The sequence below is a fragment of the Bombina bombina genome, chromosome 10, assembly GCF_027579735.1.
Source record: "Bombina bombina isolate aBomBom1 chromosome 10, aBomBom1.pri, whole genome shotgun sequence".
Classification (NCBI taxonomy): domain Eukaryota; kingdom Metazoa; phylum Chordata; class Amphibia; order Anura; family Bombinatoridae; genus Bombina; species Bombina bombina.
In genome coordinates this window covers 155122393-155140537 of record NC_069508.1, presented here as the reverse complement: position 1 = coordinate 155140537, position 18145 = coordinate 155122393, and the positions used below count along the sequence as shown (strand labels likewise).

General features: G+C 43.8%; 1 protein-coding gene across 3 annotated transcripts in view; it reads left to right on the top strand.

Annotated features, from left to right (window-relative positions):
- The window catches only part of B4GALT2 (beta-1,4-galactosyltransferase 2), a 297187-nt gene that overhangs the window by 167979 nt on the left and 111063 nt on the right, over positions 1 to 18145 (top strand). For all 3 annotated transcript variants that reach the window (XM_053693401.1, XM_053693403.1, XM_053693402.1), the window contains one exon: positions 9736 to 9971. In XM_053693401.1, the coding sequence (XP_053549376.1) occupies positions 9736 to 9971 (236 nt within the window). The remainder of the gene's footprint in view (positions 1 to 9735; positions 9972 to 18145) is intronic.

The following is an 18145-nucleotide window of genomic DNA, read 5'->3' as shown; positions in this document are numbered from 1 at the left end:
TCTCAAGCTAAATAATTGTTCGGTCTAGGTACTCATAGCACAACTTCATTGCCCTAAGCATCTACAGTATTGGAACTATAAACCAAACAAGCTATACCAAGCTGTTACATCTAGTTTACTGCTTCTGTGAGAACTGTAACCTGAGCAGATATAGAAAATGATCTGATGGGGCAAGAGGTGAATATTGTCTTCTGCATTACTGTGCTCCATCCTGCAGCCGGCCTGCCTCATTACTTGCTCTATCCTGCAGCTGGCCTGCTGTGTTACTGTACTTTATCCTGCAGCCGGCCTGCTGCATTACTGTGCTCTATCCTTCAGCCGGCCTGCCTCATTACTTGCTCTATCCTGCAGCTGGCCTGCCTCATTACTTGCTCTATCCTGCAGCTGGCCTGCCTCATTACTTGCTCTATCCTGCAGCCGGCCTGCTGTGTTACTGTACTTTATCCTGCAGCTGGCCTGCTGCATTACTGTGCTCTATCCTGCAGCTGGCCTGCTGCATTACTGTGCTCTATCCTACAGCTGGCCTGCTGTGTTACTGTACTTTATCCTGCAGCCGGCCTGCTGCATTACTGTACTTTATCCTGCAGCCGGCCTGCCTCATTACTTGCTCTATCCTGCAGCTGGCCTGCTGCATTACTTGCTCTATCCTGCAGCCGGCCTGCTGTGTTACTGTACTTTATCCTGCAGCTGGCCTGCTGCATTACTTGCTCTATCCTGCAGCTGGCCTGCTGCATTACTGTGCTCTATCCTACAGCTGGCCTGCTGTGTTACTGTACTTTATCCTGCAGCTGGCCTGCTGCATTACTTGCTCTATCCTGCAGCTGGCCTGCTGCATTACTGTGCTCTATCCTACAGCTGGCCTGCTGTGTTACTGTACTTTATCCTGCAGCCGGCCTGCTGCATTACTGTACTTTATCCTGCAGCTGGCCTGCTGTGTTACTGTACTCTATCCTGCAGCTGGCCTGCTGCATTACTGTACTTTATCCTGCAGCTGGCCTGCTGTGTTACTGTACTTTATCCTGCAGCTGGCCTGCTGTGTTACTGTACTTTATCCTGCAGCTGGCCTGCTGCATTACTGTACTTTATCCTGCAGCTGGCCTGCTGTGTTACTGTACTTTATCCTGCAGCCGGCCTGCTGCATTACTGTACTTTATCCTGCAGCTGGCCTGCTGTGTTACTGTACTTTATCCTGCAGCTGGCCTGCTGCATTACTGTACTTTATCCTGCAGCTGGCCTGCTGTGTTACTGTACTTTATCCTGCAGCTGGCCTGCTGCATTACTGTACTTTATCCTGCAGCTGGCCTGCTGCATTACTGTACTTTATCCTGCAGCTGGCCTGCTGTGTTACTGTACTTTATCCTGCAGCTGGCCTGCTGCATTACTTGCTCTATCCTGCAGCTGGCCTGCTGCATTACTGTGCTCTATCCTACAGCTGGCCTGCTGTGTTACTGTACTTTATCCTGCAGCTGGCCTGCTGTGTTACTGTACTTTATCCTGCAGCTGGCCTGCTGTGTTACTGTACTTTATCCTGCAGCCGGTCTGCTGTGTTACTGTGCTCTATCCTGCAGCCGACCTGCTGCATTACTGTGCTCTATCCTGCAGCCGACCTGCTGCATTACTGTTCTCTATCCTGCAGCCGGCCTGCTGTGTTACTGTTCTCTATCCTGCAGCCGGCCTGCTGTGTTACTGTGCTCTATCCTGCAGCCGGCCTGCTGCATTACGGTACTTTATCCTGCAGCCGGCCTGCTGCATTACTGTACTTTATCCTGCAGCCGGCCTGCTGCATTACTGTGCTCTATCCTACAGCCGGCCTGCTGTGTTACTGTTCTCTATCCTGCAGCCGGCCTGCTGTGTTACTGTGCTCTATCCTGCAGCCAGCCTGCTGTGTTACTGTGCTCTATCCTGCGCCTGGCTGCTGTGTTACTGTGCTCTATCCTGCAGCCAGCCTGCTGTGTTACTGTGCTCTATCCTGCAGCCGGCCTGCTGTGTTACTTTGCTCTATCCTGCAGCCGGCCTGCCTCATTACTTGCTCTATCCTGCAGCCGGCCTGCTGCATTACTGTGCTCTATCCTACAGCCGGTCTGCTGTGTTACTGTCCTCTATCCTGCAGCTGGCCTGCTGCATTACTGTGCTCTATGCTACAGCCGGCCTGCTGTGTTACTGTTCTCTATCCTGCAGCCGGCCTGCTGCGTTACTGTGCTCTATCCTGCAGCCGGCCTGCCTCATTACTTGCTCTATCCTGCAGCCGGCCTGCCTCATTACTTGCTCTATCCTGCAGCCGGCCTGCTGCATTACTGTGCTCTATCCTGCAGCGGGCCTGCTGTGTTACTGTGCTCTATCCTACAGCCGGCCTGCTGTGTTACTGTGCTTTATCCTGCAGCGTTACTGTGCTCTATCCTGCAGCCGGCCTGCTGTGTTACTGTTCTCTATCCTGCAGCCAGCCTGCTGTGTTACTGTGCTTTATCCTGCAGCGTTACTGTGCTCTATCCTGCAGCCGGCCTGCCTCATTACTTGCTCTATCCTGCAGCTGGCCTGCTGCATTACTGTACTTTATCCTGCAGCCGGCCTGCTGCATTACTGTGCTCTATCCTACAGCCGGCCTGCTGTGTTACTGTACTTTATCCTGCAGCCAGCCTGCTGTGTTACTGTGCTTTATCCTGCAGCCGGCCTGCTGTGTTACTGTGCTCTATCCTGCAGCCAGCCTGCTGTGTTACTGTGCTCTATCCTTCAGCCGGCTGCTGTGTTACTGTGCTCTATCCTGCAGCCAGCCTGCTGTGTTACTGTGCTCTATCCTGCAGCCGGCCTGCTGTGTTACTGTGCTCTATCCTGCAGCTGGCCTGCTGCGTTACTGTGCTCTATCCTGCAGCCGGCCTGCCTCATTACTTGCTCTATCCTGCAGCTGGCCTGCTGCATTACTGTACTTTATCCTGCAGCCGGCCTGCTGCATTACTGTGCTCTATCCTACAGCCGGCCTGCTGTGTTACTGTGCTTTATCCTGCAGCCGGCCTGCTGTATTACTGTGCTCTATCCTGCAGCCGGCCTGCTGTGTTACTGTGCTCTATCCTGCAGCCGGCCTGCTGTGTTACTGTGCTCTATCCTGCAGCCGGCCTGCTGTGTTACTGGGCTCTATCCTGCAGCCGGCCTGCTGTGTTACTGTGCTCTATCCTGCAGCCGGCCTGCTGCGTTACTGTGCTCTACCCTGCAGCCGGCCTGCTGTGTTACTGTGATTTATCCTGCAACCGGCCTGCTGTGTTACTGTGCTTTATCCTGCAGCCGGTCTGTTGGGTTACTGTGCTCTATCCTGCAGCTGGCCTGCTGCGTTACTGTGCTCTATCCTCCAGCCAGCCTGCTGCGTTACTGTGCTCTATCCTCCAGCCGGCCTGCTGCGTTACTGTGCTCTATCCTGCAGCCGGCTTGCTGTGTTACTGTGCTCTGTCCTGCAGCCGGCCTGCTGCATTACTGTGCTCTATCCTGCAGCCGGCCTGTTGGGTTACTGTGCTCTATCCTGCAGCCGGCCTGCTGTGTTACTGTGCTCTAGCCTACAGCCGGCCTGCTGTGTTACTGTGCTCTATCCTGCAGCCGGCCTGCTGTGTTACTGTGCTTTATCCTGCAGACGGCCTGCTGGGTTTCTGTGCTCTATCCTGCAGCTGGCCTGCTGTGTTACTGTGCTCTAGCCTGCAGCCTGCCTGCTGCGTTACTGTACTTTATCCTGCAGCTGGCTGGCTGCATTACTGTGGTCGATCCTGCAGCCGTCCTTACATTCAAAATTTATTTGGTTTGGTGTACCTGTTGTAGTAGACAATATGTGGGACATACCACACCGGAGGTTCAGGTAATTATCTGTTAATATCTCAATGACATTGATAACACCATACATTGTTCAGCACTAGCTACACATTTTATTATAGATCTCCAAGGTCTTACACATCACTTTCTGTTGTGTATAATAGAACAAGTCAAAAGGTCCATGAGAGGTGGTAATAGAGAAGCCTTCTGGGTCTCTAGGTTTTAACATAGAAGATATTATGTTTTTGTTGCCAGGGTACCTTTTTTGTATCTTGCATATAGTTTTATGAACAGTCTTTTATATAGTGTTCCCATAGAGTATTTACCATGATTATCACATGTGTTTGTGATGAGACTGTATCTGCAGCAGGGGTTTAAATCAACCCCTACTTTTTCAGTGTGTTATTTATGTTGTTTATTGTCATGATTTGCAGATTTGTTTTATAAATAGATATCTTATGGACCCCAATGTGTAATAGGAGTACTTTTGTATCATGTTAATAATCTATATGATGTGTTTGTTAATTTAAACAAATAATCAGTAACTATATTTAAGATTTGTATTTTAAAATAGGGACTTTAGAGGTTTGCAAATTAGATGAGCTATAGGAGATGAGCTATAGGAGATAGATTTTATATTGTTTACTGTTTATGTAAGCACAAACAAATCTCTGCAGAAGAAACTTTGCGTAGATAGACTCTTAACACATTTCACCTGTCTTTTTCTATGCGTGTTCTAAAATACAAAACTTTAGAACAATTATTATACGTCTAAATAGTGTAGGTAGTCAAGCACCTCCCCATTACACTAAATGTCACTTTAATAGGCTTGTATCTGAGCTTTGACTGAAATGTCCTAAACTTAATAAGAAATTTACAGCTAACCCGTGGGAATGGTGTAAATACAAAGTGCAGTGAACACAATTTACATGGTTTAAAAGTGTTCACAAGCAAACGCTCTATGCTAATGATAGACTGTCTATGTCCAGTGTGATCTGATTATGAAATTAAAAATTGCTAAAGTAACCACTGAGTCTAGATAGCAATACATGTTGGACTTATAACTGTTAATACAGTTATTTTATAAAAGTCATAAATTGTCTTTGGTATATATATATATATATATATATATATATATATATATATATATATATATATATATATATATATAATAAAAATAAACTCTGCAATATACTTAATTTATTTTGTCCCCTTTTCCTGTAATTCCATTCTGAAATGGTGAGCTTTTCAGCTCCTGTTAGAAATGGAAGTGCAGAACACTGTTATATTCCACACAGCCATTGGCTACACACTCTAGTGACCTATTTAATTAGCCACAGCAGAGAAGATAACCTAAGTTACAACATGGCACCTCCCATTGTTTTATAGACACAAAAACTTAACATTTATTTTGTCAATATTTAAACAACTACGTTATTCTCAGACTCTTCTCTTTGAATGCATCATTCTATCTAGCATTTATTTAGTGTTTAATGTCCCTTTAAGATTGTGTGTGGGCGTGGTCAGTACTCACTGAACCTACATACCTTATTGGTCTGCTGTAAAGTGCCCTGTGAGAGCATTTTCAGCTGTTGGATATAGTCGTGATCACCCCCACATACAGTAGGACCACTTCACTGCTGTTGAGCTAAAATGAGACAATGCTTTCTATTTGAAGTTATTCCAGAGAAGTTCTCACTGTAGGTTGGAGATGGTGGAGACATATGGAATCTGATGCCTGATAAAAGGAACTAATGCTCCCCCATAAAGTACTATGCTTGACATTTGTAATCCTATTGATTAAAAACAGCTGATATAAATGGGGGTTTTTTCCCTCCACAAAATAAAAGGGGAGAACTTGCTAGAGATTCGGAGTTGGCTGACAGATATTTTTTGACTCCTTGCCAGAGAGTACATGCAGCACACAGCCGGGGAAATTGATGTTGGCATAGGTCAGTCAGAGCAACTGTATTTGTAACAAGTTGTGGCCGGGCTGGAGGATGTGAACAGTTAATAATATCTGCAGCGCAATACTTTTTTTTTACGGCCATGTATCGTTAGCTGATCCTGTGCCACACAATGCACTGGCACAGCTGGCAATGAGAGAGTTCCCATGGAACCAAACAGTAACTGTATGAAGTTTACAAGATACACAGCTATAAATAGCATTAAACAGAACATTCTGGGTAGGGGAACAGAAAGGAATTCAGGAAGGGACCAGAAGACGTGAGTGAGATGGGACCAGGGGAATGTCACACATGAGGGGAGAGCAATAAAATGTGTAATTGTTTGTTATGGGTGTCAATAACCTAATGAGACGGGTGATACAGATTATCTGCACCTTACAGATCAATAACCACATTAGCTTGTAGGGAGCGTGATCACATCTGACTGGGGGTGAGATCATATTATCTGCATATTCTGCGCTGTGTTTCTTCTTCACAATAACTTTGTATGTAAAGTTTTTTGTTCTTGTGATACTCATCCCTGTGCTGTACCTGGTTATAGACAGAACCAGCAGATAATAATGGTGATAGGTGCGTTACTGGTGATGTGCACTATGTGCGCTAATGGTGATAAACACACACACACACACACACACAGGGTCACGCAAACAGAAACATGCACACATATACACACATACACACACACAGGGTCATGCAAGCACACACACATACACACACACACACACAGGGTCATGCAAGCACACACACATACACACATACACACACACACAGGGTCATGCAAGCACACACACATACACACATACACACACACACATAGTCATGCAAGCACACACATACATACACACAGATACACACACAGGGTCATGCAAGCACACACACATACACACACACACAGGGTCATGCAAGCACACACACATACACACACACACAGGGTCATGCAAGCACACACACATACACACACACAGGGTCATGCAAGCATACACACATACACACACACAGGGTCATGCAAGCACACACACAGGGTCATGCAAGCACACACATACATACACACAGATACACACACACAGGGTCATGCAAGCACACACACACAGGGTCATGCACGCACACACACACACACACACACACATGGTCACCCAAGCGCACACAGGGTCACACAAGCACACACATACACACACAGGGTCACGCAAGCACACACACAGGGTCACGCAAGCATGCACATACAAACACACAGGGAACTTTAAGTGCTGGCAAAAGAGTTAGGCAGGGAATTAAAAAGCACATTTGTCTATGATTGTGTATTGTGCAATCTAATACATTCACACAGTTTAAATATCAAACATTTCATGTTAGATATATTTTCAAAAGTATTAAACAGATTAATACATTTATTTGAAATGCATATTATAATCACATAGTTTAATAGGGAAACAGTTGTGACTGAAATGCATTAAAAAATATATGCATAGTTTGAGTGTGTTTGTTTCTCTTCACAACACTGATTCCCTATTAAAGTGTGTGATTAAAAGATCTGTTGCTGCACACAACTCCTATATGAATCTAAAGAGCTGCTGACATATTCAGTACTGAGTGTGTCAGACTTACTAGTGGCTGTGCCTGGTTTGCAGGAAAGGAACCGTGATTTGATTCAGTAATTTGAATCATTTGACTGAACTGATCCAAATGATTTGAATCACTGAAAAGAATCACTTTGCCCAAGTCTAGTCACACCCACATATACATGGTGTCATGCAAGCACGCACCCACATACACACAAGGTCATGCAAGCATGCGCATATATACACAGAATCCCGCAAGCACACAATCACAGGGTCACACAAGCACACACAATCTCCACTATGCACAAAATGTAGAGAGAATCACTTATTGTGTAGCCCATTAACTAATCTAGACAAGTCAAAAGACAATGCAGCAAAGTATTCAGGGTAAGATATGCAAATGCAGTTCACAATGCTTCACTTTTTTACTTTAGTCTGCTTATAGGCAGATTCCCTTTTAGCCATAGCATTGCTGTGTACACCGCTTTTAAGCTTAGCTAGGGTTAGTGCAAATAAGCTTAAAAGCTGTCTCTTTCCTCTTCTCTCCTCATTTTCTCTCCTCTCTTCTCTTCTCTCCTCTCAACTCTCCTCTCTTCTCTCCTCTCTTTCCTCTCTTCCCTCCCCTCTTTTCTCTTCCCTCTCCTCTCTATCACCACGCACACACAGACTCACACAAGCACACACACATATTTACACCGTCTCTAAAACATGCACACACAGACTGATTCCCTGTTGTTAAAAGGCTGATACACCAGGACTACAAATGTGTCAATATCCATAAAAAAAAAACAAAAAAAACTTTGACAAAATAAAGGCCAGAAGCTTGTCTCTAGGGCATAAATCAGCTTTGGAGTTTGGTGAGGTCAGAGTAAATGGGCATACTTTTTTTTGCATGTGATTTTTGGCTGATTTGTTTAGGAAGCCATGTGATTCCTTTATGTGAGTGACTTGTTTTACAAGAGCAGGTGCTATAGCAGCAAAATATTTATTGATCAGGTTGTTTGCACATTACCCAGACGAGTGTGCATTGGTTAGATGAGCTCTGTTTGCAATTGTGTAATAGTGACCTAGTGAAACGCAGCCTTTAAAGTATTTATAGTTTTTATTATGAGAAATCTAATTAGAGAACATAAATCTTGTGCTGGAAGTTTTCACCAGTCCTGATCTATAAAATTGTGTTGACTAGTATGTTGTCCTTTTCAGCTGTCACTCATGTGCACCCTGTCCTCTTCAGCTGTCACTCATATGCACCCTGTCCTCTTCAGCTGTCACTCAGTATTATGTGCACCCTGTTCTTTTTTCCGCTGTCACTCGTGCACCCTGTCCTCTTCAGCTGTCATGTCCACCCTGTCCTCTTCAGCTGTCACTCATGTGCACCCTGTCCTCTTCAGCTGATACTCAGTATTATGTGCACCCTGTCCTCTTCAGCTGTCACTCATATGCACCCTGTCCTCTTCAGCTGTCACTCAGTATTATGTGCACCCTGTCCTCTTCAGCTATCACTCAGTATTATGTGCACCCTGTCCTTTTCAGCTGTCACTCAGTATTATGTGCACCCTGTCCTCTTCAGCTGTCACTCAGTATTATGTGCACCCTGTTCTTTTTTCCGCTGTCACTCGTGTGCACCCTGTCCTCTTCAGCTGTCATGTCCACCCTGTCCTCTTCAGCTGTCACTCATGTGCACCCTGTCCTCTTCATCTGTCACTCATGTGCACCCTGTCCTCTTCAGCTGATACTTAGTATTATGTGCACCCTGTCCTCTTCATCTGTCACTCATGTGCACCCTGTCCTCTTCAGCTGATACTCAGTATTATGTGCACCCTGTCCTCTTCATCTGTCACTCATGTGCACCCTGTCCTCTTCAGCTGATACTCAGTATTATGTGCACCCTGTCCTCTTCAGCTGTTACTCAGTATTATGTGCACCCTGTCCTCTTCAGCTGTCACTCATGTGCACCCTGTCCTCTTCATCTGTCACTCATGTGCACCCTGTCCTCTTCAGCTGATACTTAGTACTATGTGCACCCTGTCCTCTTCATCTGTCACTCATGTGCACCCTGTCCTCTTCAGCTGATACTCAGTATTATGTGCACCCTGTCCTCTTCAGCTGTCACCCATGTGCACCCTGTCCTCTTCAGCTGTCACTCATCTGCACCCTGTCCTCTTCAGCTGTCACTCATCTGCACCTGTCCTCTTCAGCTGTCACTCATGCGCACCCTTTCCTCTTCTTGCTTTCTCACATACTGCCTCACCTCATGCACGCACACTGCCGCAGTGAGCAGACTAAGCATTTAGCTGGCATCTCATTGGGTCTGAGTTATTAAACCGCATTGGAATTTTTTGCATATTTCTGTCTCAGAATATTAACGTTTCGGACAGTTTCTTGCGCAATAAGCTCACACTCTGCCTTTGCTTTTGTTTTGTCAGTCGGCCGTCTGCTGATTGAGTTCAGCTCACCTATGACAATGGAGAGAGTTCAGCGGGAGAACCCAGATGTGACGGAGGGAGGACGGTACACCCCGTCTGACTGCCAACCCAAGGATAAGGTGGCTATCATCATTCCCTTCCGACACCGAGACCATCACCTAAAGTACTGGCTGCATTATGTGCACCCCATCCTGCGGCGCCAAAAGGTGGCATATGGGATCTTCATCATAAACCAGGTGAGCCCCAGCTGCCCGCGATACTTTTTAGTGTTAATGAGAGACATAAAAACCACAATGAAGCTGGGAACATCTAAAATAAATATTTACAACTTAAAGGGACAGTAAAGTCAAAACTAAACTTTCATGATTCAGATAGGGCAGGCAATTTTAAATAACTTTCCAATTTACTTTTATCATCAAATTTGCTTTGTTCCCTTAGTGGTATTTTTGAAAAGCTAAACCTAGGTAGGCTCAAACTGATTTCTAAACCGTTGAAAACCGCCTCTTAGCTCAGAGCATTTTGAAAGTTTTTCACAGTTAGACAGTGTTAGTTCATGTGTGTCATAAAAATAACATTGTGCTCACTCCCGTGAAGTTATTTAGGAGTCTTCACTGATTGACTACACTGCATGTCTGTCAAAAGCACTTAGATAAGGAGGCTGTCTGCAGAGGCTTAGATACAAGGTAATCACAGAGGTAAAAAGTATATTAATATAACTGTGTTGGTTATGCAAAAACGGGGAATGGGTTTTAAAGGGATTATCTATCTTTTTAAATAAGAAACATTTTGGTGTAGACTGTCCCTTTAAACTCCGTACTTGTATTTTTTTCCTTTTTATGCTCAGCTATCCCCAGCCTTTTAGGACGATATTAGGGAACTGGGGGCTCTGGACCCCTTAAGGATTTCCATCTCCTGAACCAATGCACCGTTTATCTCCAAAACACCCCCACTTGTTACCCCGCTAGCTATTGTCAAACATAAAGACCAGAGTTATCACTACGGGGGTATCAGGGGCTATAGCCCTGCACGTACAGTAAAACATGTGATTAACCCTTAGAACCAAAAGCTCATTTCCGTTATAAATACAGCCACAGCGCTCCCAAGATGCCACATAAAGGACTATGCACATTAGTGACGTGTGCTGCTCAAGGCCAGTTCAGATAAAGCAGCAGCCTTAGCACTGGTCACTGATAGCCAATGCCTGAGCGTGGTTCTCCCTCACACATGCATATGGCGCATATTGGAATAATAAGGCAGCAGTGTAGAACCTGTCATAACGGCTTCATACAAATGCTATTCTGTGTGTTAGTAAAACACAGAGGTTAAATTAGTTAATACAGAAAGAGAGGCAGTCTGCCAGGAACAAACAGAGGTTACATTAGTTAATACAGAAAGAGAAGCAGTCTGCCAGGAACAAACATAGGTTACATTAGTTAATGCAGAAAGAGAAGCAGTCTGCCAGGAACAAACAGAGGTTACATTAGTTAATGCAGAAAGAGAAGCAGTCTGCCAGGAACAAACAGAGGTTACATTAGTCAATGCAGAAAGAGAAGCAGTCTGCCAGGAACAAACAGAGGTTACATTAGTTAATGCAGAAAGAGAAGCAGTCTGCCAGGAACAAACAGAGGTTACATTAGTTAATGCAGAAAGAAAACCAGTCTGCCAGGAACAAACAGGGGTTACATTAGTTAAAACTGAAAGAGAAGCAGTCTGCCAGGAACAAACAGAGGTTACATTAGTTAATACAGAAAGAGAGGCAGTCTGCCAGGAACAAACAGAGGTTACATTAGTTAATACAGAAAGAGAAGCAGTCTGCCAGGAACAAACAGAGGTGCATACAGAAAGAGAAGCAGTCTGCCAGGAACAAACAGAGGTTGCATTAGTTAATACAGAAATAGAAGCAGTCTGCCAGGAACAAACAGAGGTTACATTAGTTAATGCAGAAAGAAAACCAGTCTGCCAGGAACAAACAGGGGTTACATTAGTTAAAACGGAAAGAGAAGCAGTCTGCCAAGAACAAATAGAGGTTACATTAGTTAATACAGAAAGAGAGGCAGTCTGCCAGGAACAAACAGAGGTTACATTAGTTAATACAGAAATAGAAGCAGTCTGCCAGGAACAAACAGAGGTTACATTAGTTAATGCAGAAAGAAAACCAGTCTGCCAGGAACAAACAGGGGTTACATTAGTTAAAACGGAAAGAGAAGCAGTCTGCCAAGAACAAATAGAGGTTACATTAGTTAATACAGAAAGAGAGGCAGTCTGCCAGGAACAAACAGAGGTTACATTAGTTAATACAGAAAGAGAAGCAGTCTGCCAGGAACAAACAGAGGTACATACAGAAAGAGAAGCAGTCTGCCAGTAACAAACAGAGGTTACATTAGTTAATACAGAAAAAGAAGCAGACTGCCAGGAACAAACAGAGGTTACATTAGTTAATACAGAAAGAGAAGCAGTCTGCCAGGAACAAACAGAGGTACATACAGAAAGAGAAGCAGTCTGCCAGGAACAAACAGAGGTTGCATTAGTTAATATAGAAAGAGAATCAGTCTGCCAGGAACAAACAGAGGTTACATACAGAAATAGAAGCAGTCTGCCAGGAACAAACAGAGGTTACATACAGAAATAGAAGCAGTCTGCCAGGAACAAACAGAGGTTGCATTAGTTAATACAGAAAGTAAAGCAGTCTTTCAGGAACGAACAGAGGTTACATTAGTTAATACAGAAAAAGAAGCAGACTGCCAGGAACAAACAGAGGTACATACAGAAAGAGAAGCAGTCTGCCAGGAACAAACATAGGTTACATTAGTTAATACAGAAAAAGAAGCAGACTGCCAGGAACAAACAGAGGTACATACAGAAAGAGAAGCAGTGTGCCAGGAACAAACAGAGGTTACATTAGTTAATACAGAAAAAGAAGCAGTCTGCCAGGAACAAACAGAGGTACATACAGAAAGAGAAGCAGTCTGCCAGGAACAAACAGAGGTTACATTAGTTAATACAGAAAAAGAAGCAGTCTGCCAGGAACAAACAGAGGTACATACAGAAAGAGAGGCAGTCTGCCAGGAACAAAAAGAGGTTACATTAGTTAATATAGAAAGAGAAGCAGTATGCCAGGAACAAGCAGAGGTTAATTTAGTGTCCTGCATGTTACTGGCAGCTTAAGAATTAAATTAATTGTTTTCTTCATAAATGGAAAGAGTCCACAGCTGCATTCATTACTTTTGGGAATTAAGAACCTGGCCACCAGGAGGAGGCAAAGACACCCCAGCAAAAGGCTTAAATACTCCTCCCACTTCCCTCATCCCCCAGTCATTCTTTGCCTTTCATCCCAGGAGGATGGCAGAGAAGTGCTGAGGATTCGAGCATTCACTTATGGAGGGTAGTACTCTTCGACATGGGAGTTTTAAGTAATCCTATCAGCCCCTCAGTGAGGGCATGGATGAAAGTTAGAGTCCGGAGATGCAGGGTGAGTCTTTCTGCGAAACCATCCCGATTCATATTAACAGCTCCACAAGCAATCGGCGTTGACGAGTTTCGCTGCCTGCTTTCTTCTCTCAAGTCCATGGCGGAGGCGATGCTTCTATCCGTCAAACTTGAAGGGCCGTGTTCCTATTCCACAGTGTAGATTCCGGTAACATCATTTCATTTTACTTTCTTCAGAAATGTACTGTATTATGTTTCCCGAGGGGCTACCACCTCGCGGGTCTCATTTATGTCTCAAGGTCTCAGTGAGACTACTTTAGTATCTTGGAATCTAGGGTAATATGTCCTGATGGGAGTTATTGAACAGGTTTTTTTTTAATCATGTTTGTTATGTGATTCAACCTGCTTATGTGTAGTGTTTTTAGGCTCATGGCTTGTGGAACATAACATTTTTTTTATCAAGCAATGCAGCCTTTTGGTTGGGCGTGCTTTTTTTGGACTATACGGTTCACCTCGTGACCGGGGGTGGTCACGTGTTTTGCTTTTTATTTCCGTGTTCCTGACTGTGTGGCGACGGAGAAATTCTGGTCCGCTGGTGTCTGGTACATAGGAGGTGGTGAGTGTCCCAGTCACAGGGGGTGTCAATTGCCGTTTAGATTTTTCATCTGGTCCATTCCTGTATCAATATCCTTGTTATGGAGGAATCTGATATTGCATAGACGGACGTCTCTGTTTTATTTTCTACTCTTTGCGCAGAATGCATTTTGCCCCAGATGATACTAGCCTACCAGTTATGATCTGAATGCCGTATTAGAGTGCTCAATTCCTCAGGATTGGGGAATCAAGGGGCCCCTGAGCCATCTGCCTCTGGGGGTTCTGTCCACCGAGTGGCGAGTTCCCTTAAACATTCTCTTACTATGCATGCAGGTGACCCAGACTTTGCTTATCCTTCTTCGGAAGGTGACTTGTTTCCCCTGGGGGTTTCGGCACAATGTCGCATGTCCATAATCTTGGCGCTGACGAATCTGCAGCTTCCAGAGGGTGGCTTAAGATACTGTTCGTGTTCTAGGGGAGTCTATAAGGAGGACTTATGTCAGAGATGGGAAAATAATTCTTAGATATTTAGCATTTAAATCTGCTATTATATGTGCAGATTATATAATGATTCAGTGTGAAATACACTTTATTAGAAATTAAGTAACTAATGTGTTGCAACACTAGGGACTAGCTCGTCGAAAGCAGATTACAGTTGTGTCCAGCAAAATACTTTAGGTTACTTGTATGAATATGCTAATAGGTATGACTATGCTAATAGTTAATGATGTTAACAAATATGAGGCTTGTATATTGTTATAAGAATAATAGATTTCAAACGTAATGGTATATATAAAAAAAATAGTAATGTTTATTAATACAGATAAAATATCGATAAAAATATAGATAAAATATGGAGAATTTGGACGTCCAGAAATTAGGCTAAAAACAATAGCAATTATCTGTTACATACTGTAGCTAAAAAGACAATTGGCTTAATAACATGTAAATGATCGCTATAAGGTATATGGATTACAATGAATCAAGGTCCGTTTTACAGATAAATAGTATAATTGAAAGTACCTGAGAAAACCTTTCACTCTATGTCTAGAGTGAGGGTTTAATTAAATAATGGATCCGCTCTCATTTGATGGGGCATGAATAGCCCTGGTGGTTTTTAAAAAAAACGTGGGTCCGTTGGGGCTCAGTTAGTGAGAGCTAAAGCTGGTATCGGTGTAGCTGGGTTCACTGTAGTTGAAGTTTTTCTTGTTCCTATCTGTAATACTTTTGGCGTAGAAGGTGCTCCGTTCCGCTCCTAGGTCCTCTGTATTCACTTACGGGTTTCGCTGCTGACGTCTGCTACTGACGTCACTGATATTCCATTATTCCGTACAGGATCAAGGGAATGATCTAGCCAGTATGGTGTATTTACACCATAGTGCGTAGTCCTCTGCTGATGGTTGTAATAGATACTATGGCCTTGTAGAAGGCAATATTACTGGTTCCGTTTTCGGTGCACTGATATGTGCAAAGTGGAAGGAATATCCAGTCTTTTCAGACTAAGCCAAAAGGACGTGTGGCTTTAAAAATGTGCACAAGTTGATATGCAGTAACTCAGTTCACTATGATTTTGTAGAAAGTGAAATTGTTTGTTCATTTTTGTACAAAGAAATATCCAGTCTTTACAGACTAAGCCAAAAAGATGTGTGGCTTTAGAAGGTACACAGGTTAATGTGCAGTAGCTCAGTTCAACGCGTTTCACCCCACGCTTGGAGCTTTTTCAAAAATTCACCCCCCTGTACTTGGCATTTAGGGACCCATAGCGCCAATTTATCTCTCTTTTTTCACACTGAGTCTACAGGGGGTCAACCTTTGGGGCCGGAGGCGTCTTTTGCTCCGGCGGGGGGGTATGCTGTGCATTTCAATATAGACTGGGGCGCCTTCGTGTCTTATTGAAGCACGCTTTGGCTTCGGTAGCAGAGCCCATCGTGGATGGGTCGGAGAATCCTCAGTCTTCTTCTTGAATAGCCTTCAGCATTAGATATAAGGGGATGTCGTAATCTTCTTATAGTCTTGTTAGTTGTGTATCGTCCAGTTTTTGAGCTTAGAAGAACAGGGTCCCTGTTGGGCTGGCTGTTTTTTTCTTAGGCGATACCCTAAGGGGTGCCTTCTTTTATTTTATCAGGTTAGGATGATATTTTATTTCGTTACAGCTCATGTTACTTATATTTTCCTTGGAATTTTTTTTACTCGCGATACTTTGATCGAACTTCTGAGGAAGTTGGTTCTAGGACGTGTTTAGTCCTAGGTTGACTGTTGTTCTCCCCCGTTAAGGAAGATTAATATGCAGCCTGGCAGTGATGGCCTTGGTTTCAGGCTGGTCCTGATTGGTTTCTGTTACCTTCTGTCGTCAGGCCTAGTTCAGTCAGGTGGCGCCTCTTCTGCTGGGTTGGTCTGGTTTTGGCGCAACGTGCTCTGCATTGTTCACTTGTTATTCTTACAAGTTTCAGAGTCTGGGGCTAGCGGGACAGCTAGCTCAGCATTCTAATGCACCGTGGCTACTCTGTACTGTAGCAAACCGAGAGTCGCAGTTTCGATCCCCGGCGAGGTCTACTTGGCTTTTCCTCCTTTTGACGTTGATAAAATGAGCTGCGCCTTGAGTCCCTTAAGGGGACTTTGCCGTGCTTTACAGGTACACTCATATTTTAAAGTCCTGCTGCGACTGTTGTAGACGACATCCTGTCAGGACTGGAGTATTCCTCTCCTGTGTAGGTTAGAGGATGTAGGACTTGGTTCCTTTTTGCCGCCGATTTCCGCACGATTTGCCCTTTGGGTTATGGGTGTCCTTGCTTAGACTGTTCCTGTTGATCTCTTCCTTTGAATTGAGACTTTTGGACTTTTGTGTTTTTTATGTAGCAAAAGAGCTGTTTATCTTAGGACAATGCTCTACAAAAGGCCCTTTTAAGGGCCCTTGGTAGTTTGAGGGGGGGTGGATTTGTATACTGTTAGGGGGTGTTTGTTTTTGTAGCAAAAGAGCTGTTTAACTTAGAGCACTGCCCTTGGTAGTTTATTTTATTATTAGGCTTTTTTTATTTTGGGGTGGGGTTTTTTTTTAAAGGGTATTAGAATAGGAATTATTTTTTATTTTTTGGATAATTTCGTTTTTTTTGTAATGGTAGTTTTTTTATTTTTTGTAATTTTAGGTTTTAGTGTAAGGTAGCTTAGGTTTTATTTCACAGGTAATTTTGTATTTATTTTAACTAGTTAGTTATTAAATAGTTAATAACTATTTACTAACTAGTCTACCTAGTTAAAATAAATACAAACTTACCTGTGAAATAAAAATAAAACTTAAGCTGACTACAATATAACTATTAGTTTATAATTGTGAATTTAATTTAGATCTATTTTAATTATGTTAAAGTTAGGGGGTGTTAGGGTTACGTTAGGGTTAGGTTAGGGTTAATATAGTTTAATTTAGGTTGTTGCGATGTGGGGGGCTGGCGGTTTAGGGGTTAATAGCTTTATTTAGTTAATAATTGTAGGTTTAATTTAGCTATATTTTAATTATGTTAAAGTTAGGGGTGTTAGGGTTACGTTAGGGTTAGGTTAGGGTTAATATAGTTTAATTTAGGTTGTTGCGATGTGGGGGGCTGGCGGTTTAGGGGTCAATAGCTTTATTTAGTTGCTGCAATGTCGGGGTGCGGCGGAATAGGGGTTAATAGATTTATTATAGTGTGGAGCGATGTTGGGGTGCAGGGGAATAGGGGTTAATAACTTTAGTGGCAGCGATATTGGGAGCGGCAGATTAGAGGGTAATAGTTTTATTTAGGTGGCGGCGATATCGGGAGCGGCAGATTAGGGGTTAATAACCGTAGGCAGGCGTCGCCAATGTCGGGGGCAGCAGATTAAGGGTGTTTAGACGTGGGGTTTATGTTAGGATGTTAGATTTAAACTGTTTTTTTTTCCCCGTAGACATCAATAGGGCTACGTTAAGGAGCTTTTCTTTCCGCGATCGCAGGTGTTAGATTTTTTTCTGACCCGCTCTCCCTATTGATGTCTATTGGGAAAGCGTGCACGAGCACGTCAAAACAGTGCTTGTTTTTGGTGCGGTATGGAGCTTAAAAGCACCATATCGCCCGCACAAGCCTGTTTTCTTCATAAATGGAAAGAGTCCACAACAGCATTCATTACTTTTGGGAAAAAAGAACCTGGCTACCAGGAGGAGGCAAAGACACCCCAGCCAGAGGCTTAAATACTCCTCCCACTTCCCTCATCCCCCAGTCATTCTTTGCCTTTCGTCCCAGGAGGTTGACAGAGAAGTGTCAGAAGTTTGTTTTCGTCTCTTATGGAGGTTAGTACTCTTCGACATGGGACGGGAGTTTTAAGTAATCCTATCAGTCTCTCAGTGAAGGCTTGGATGAAAGATGTCCGGAGATGCAGGAAGAGT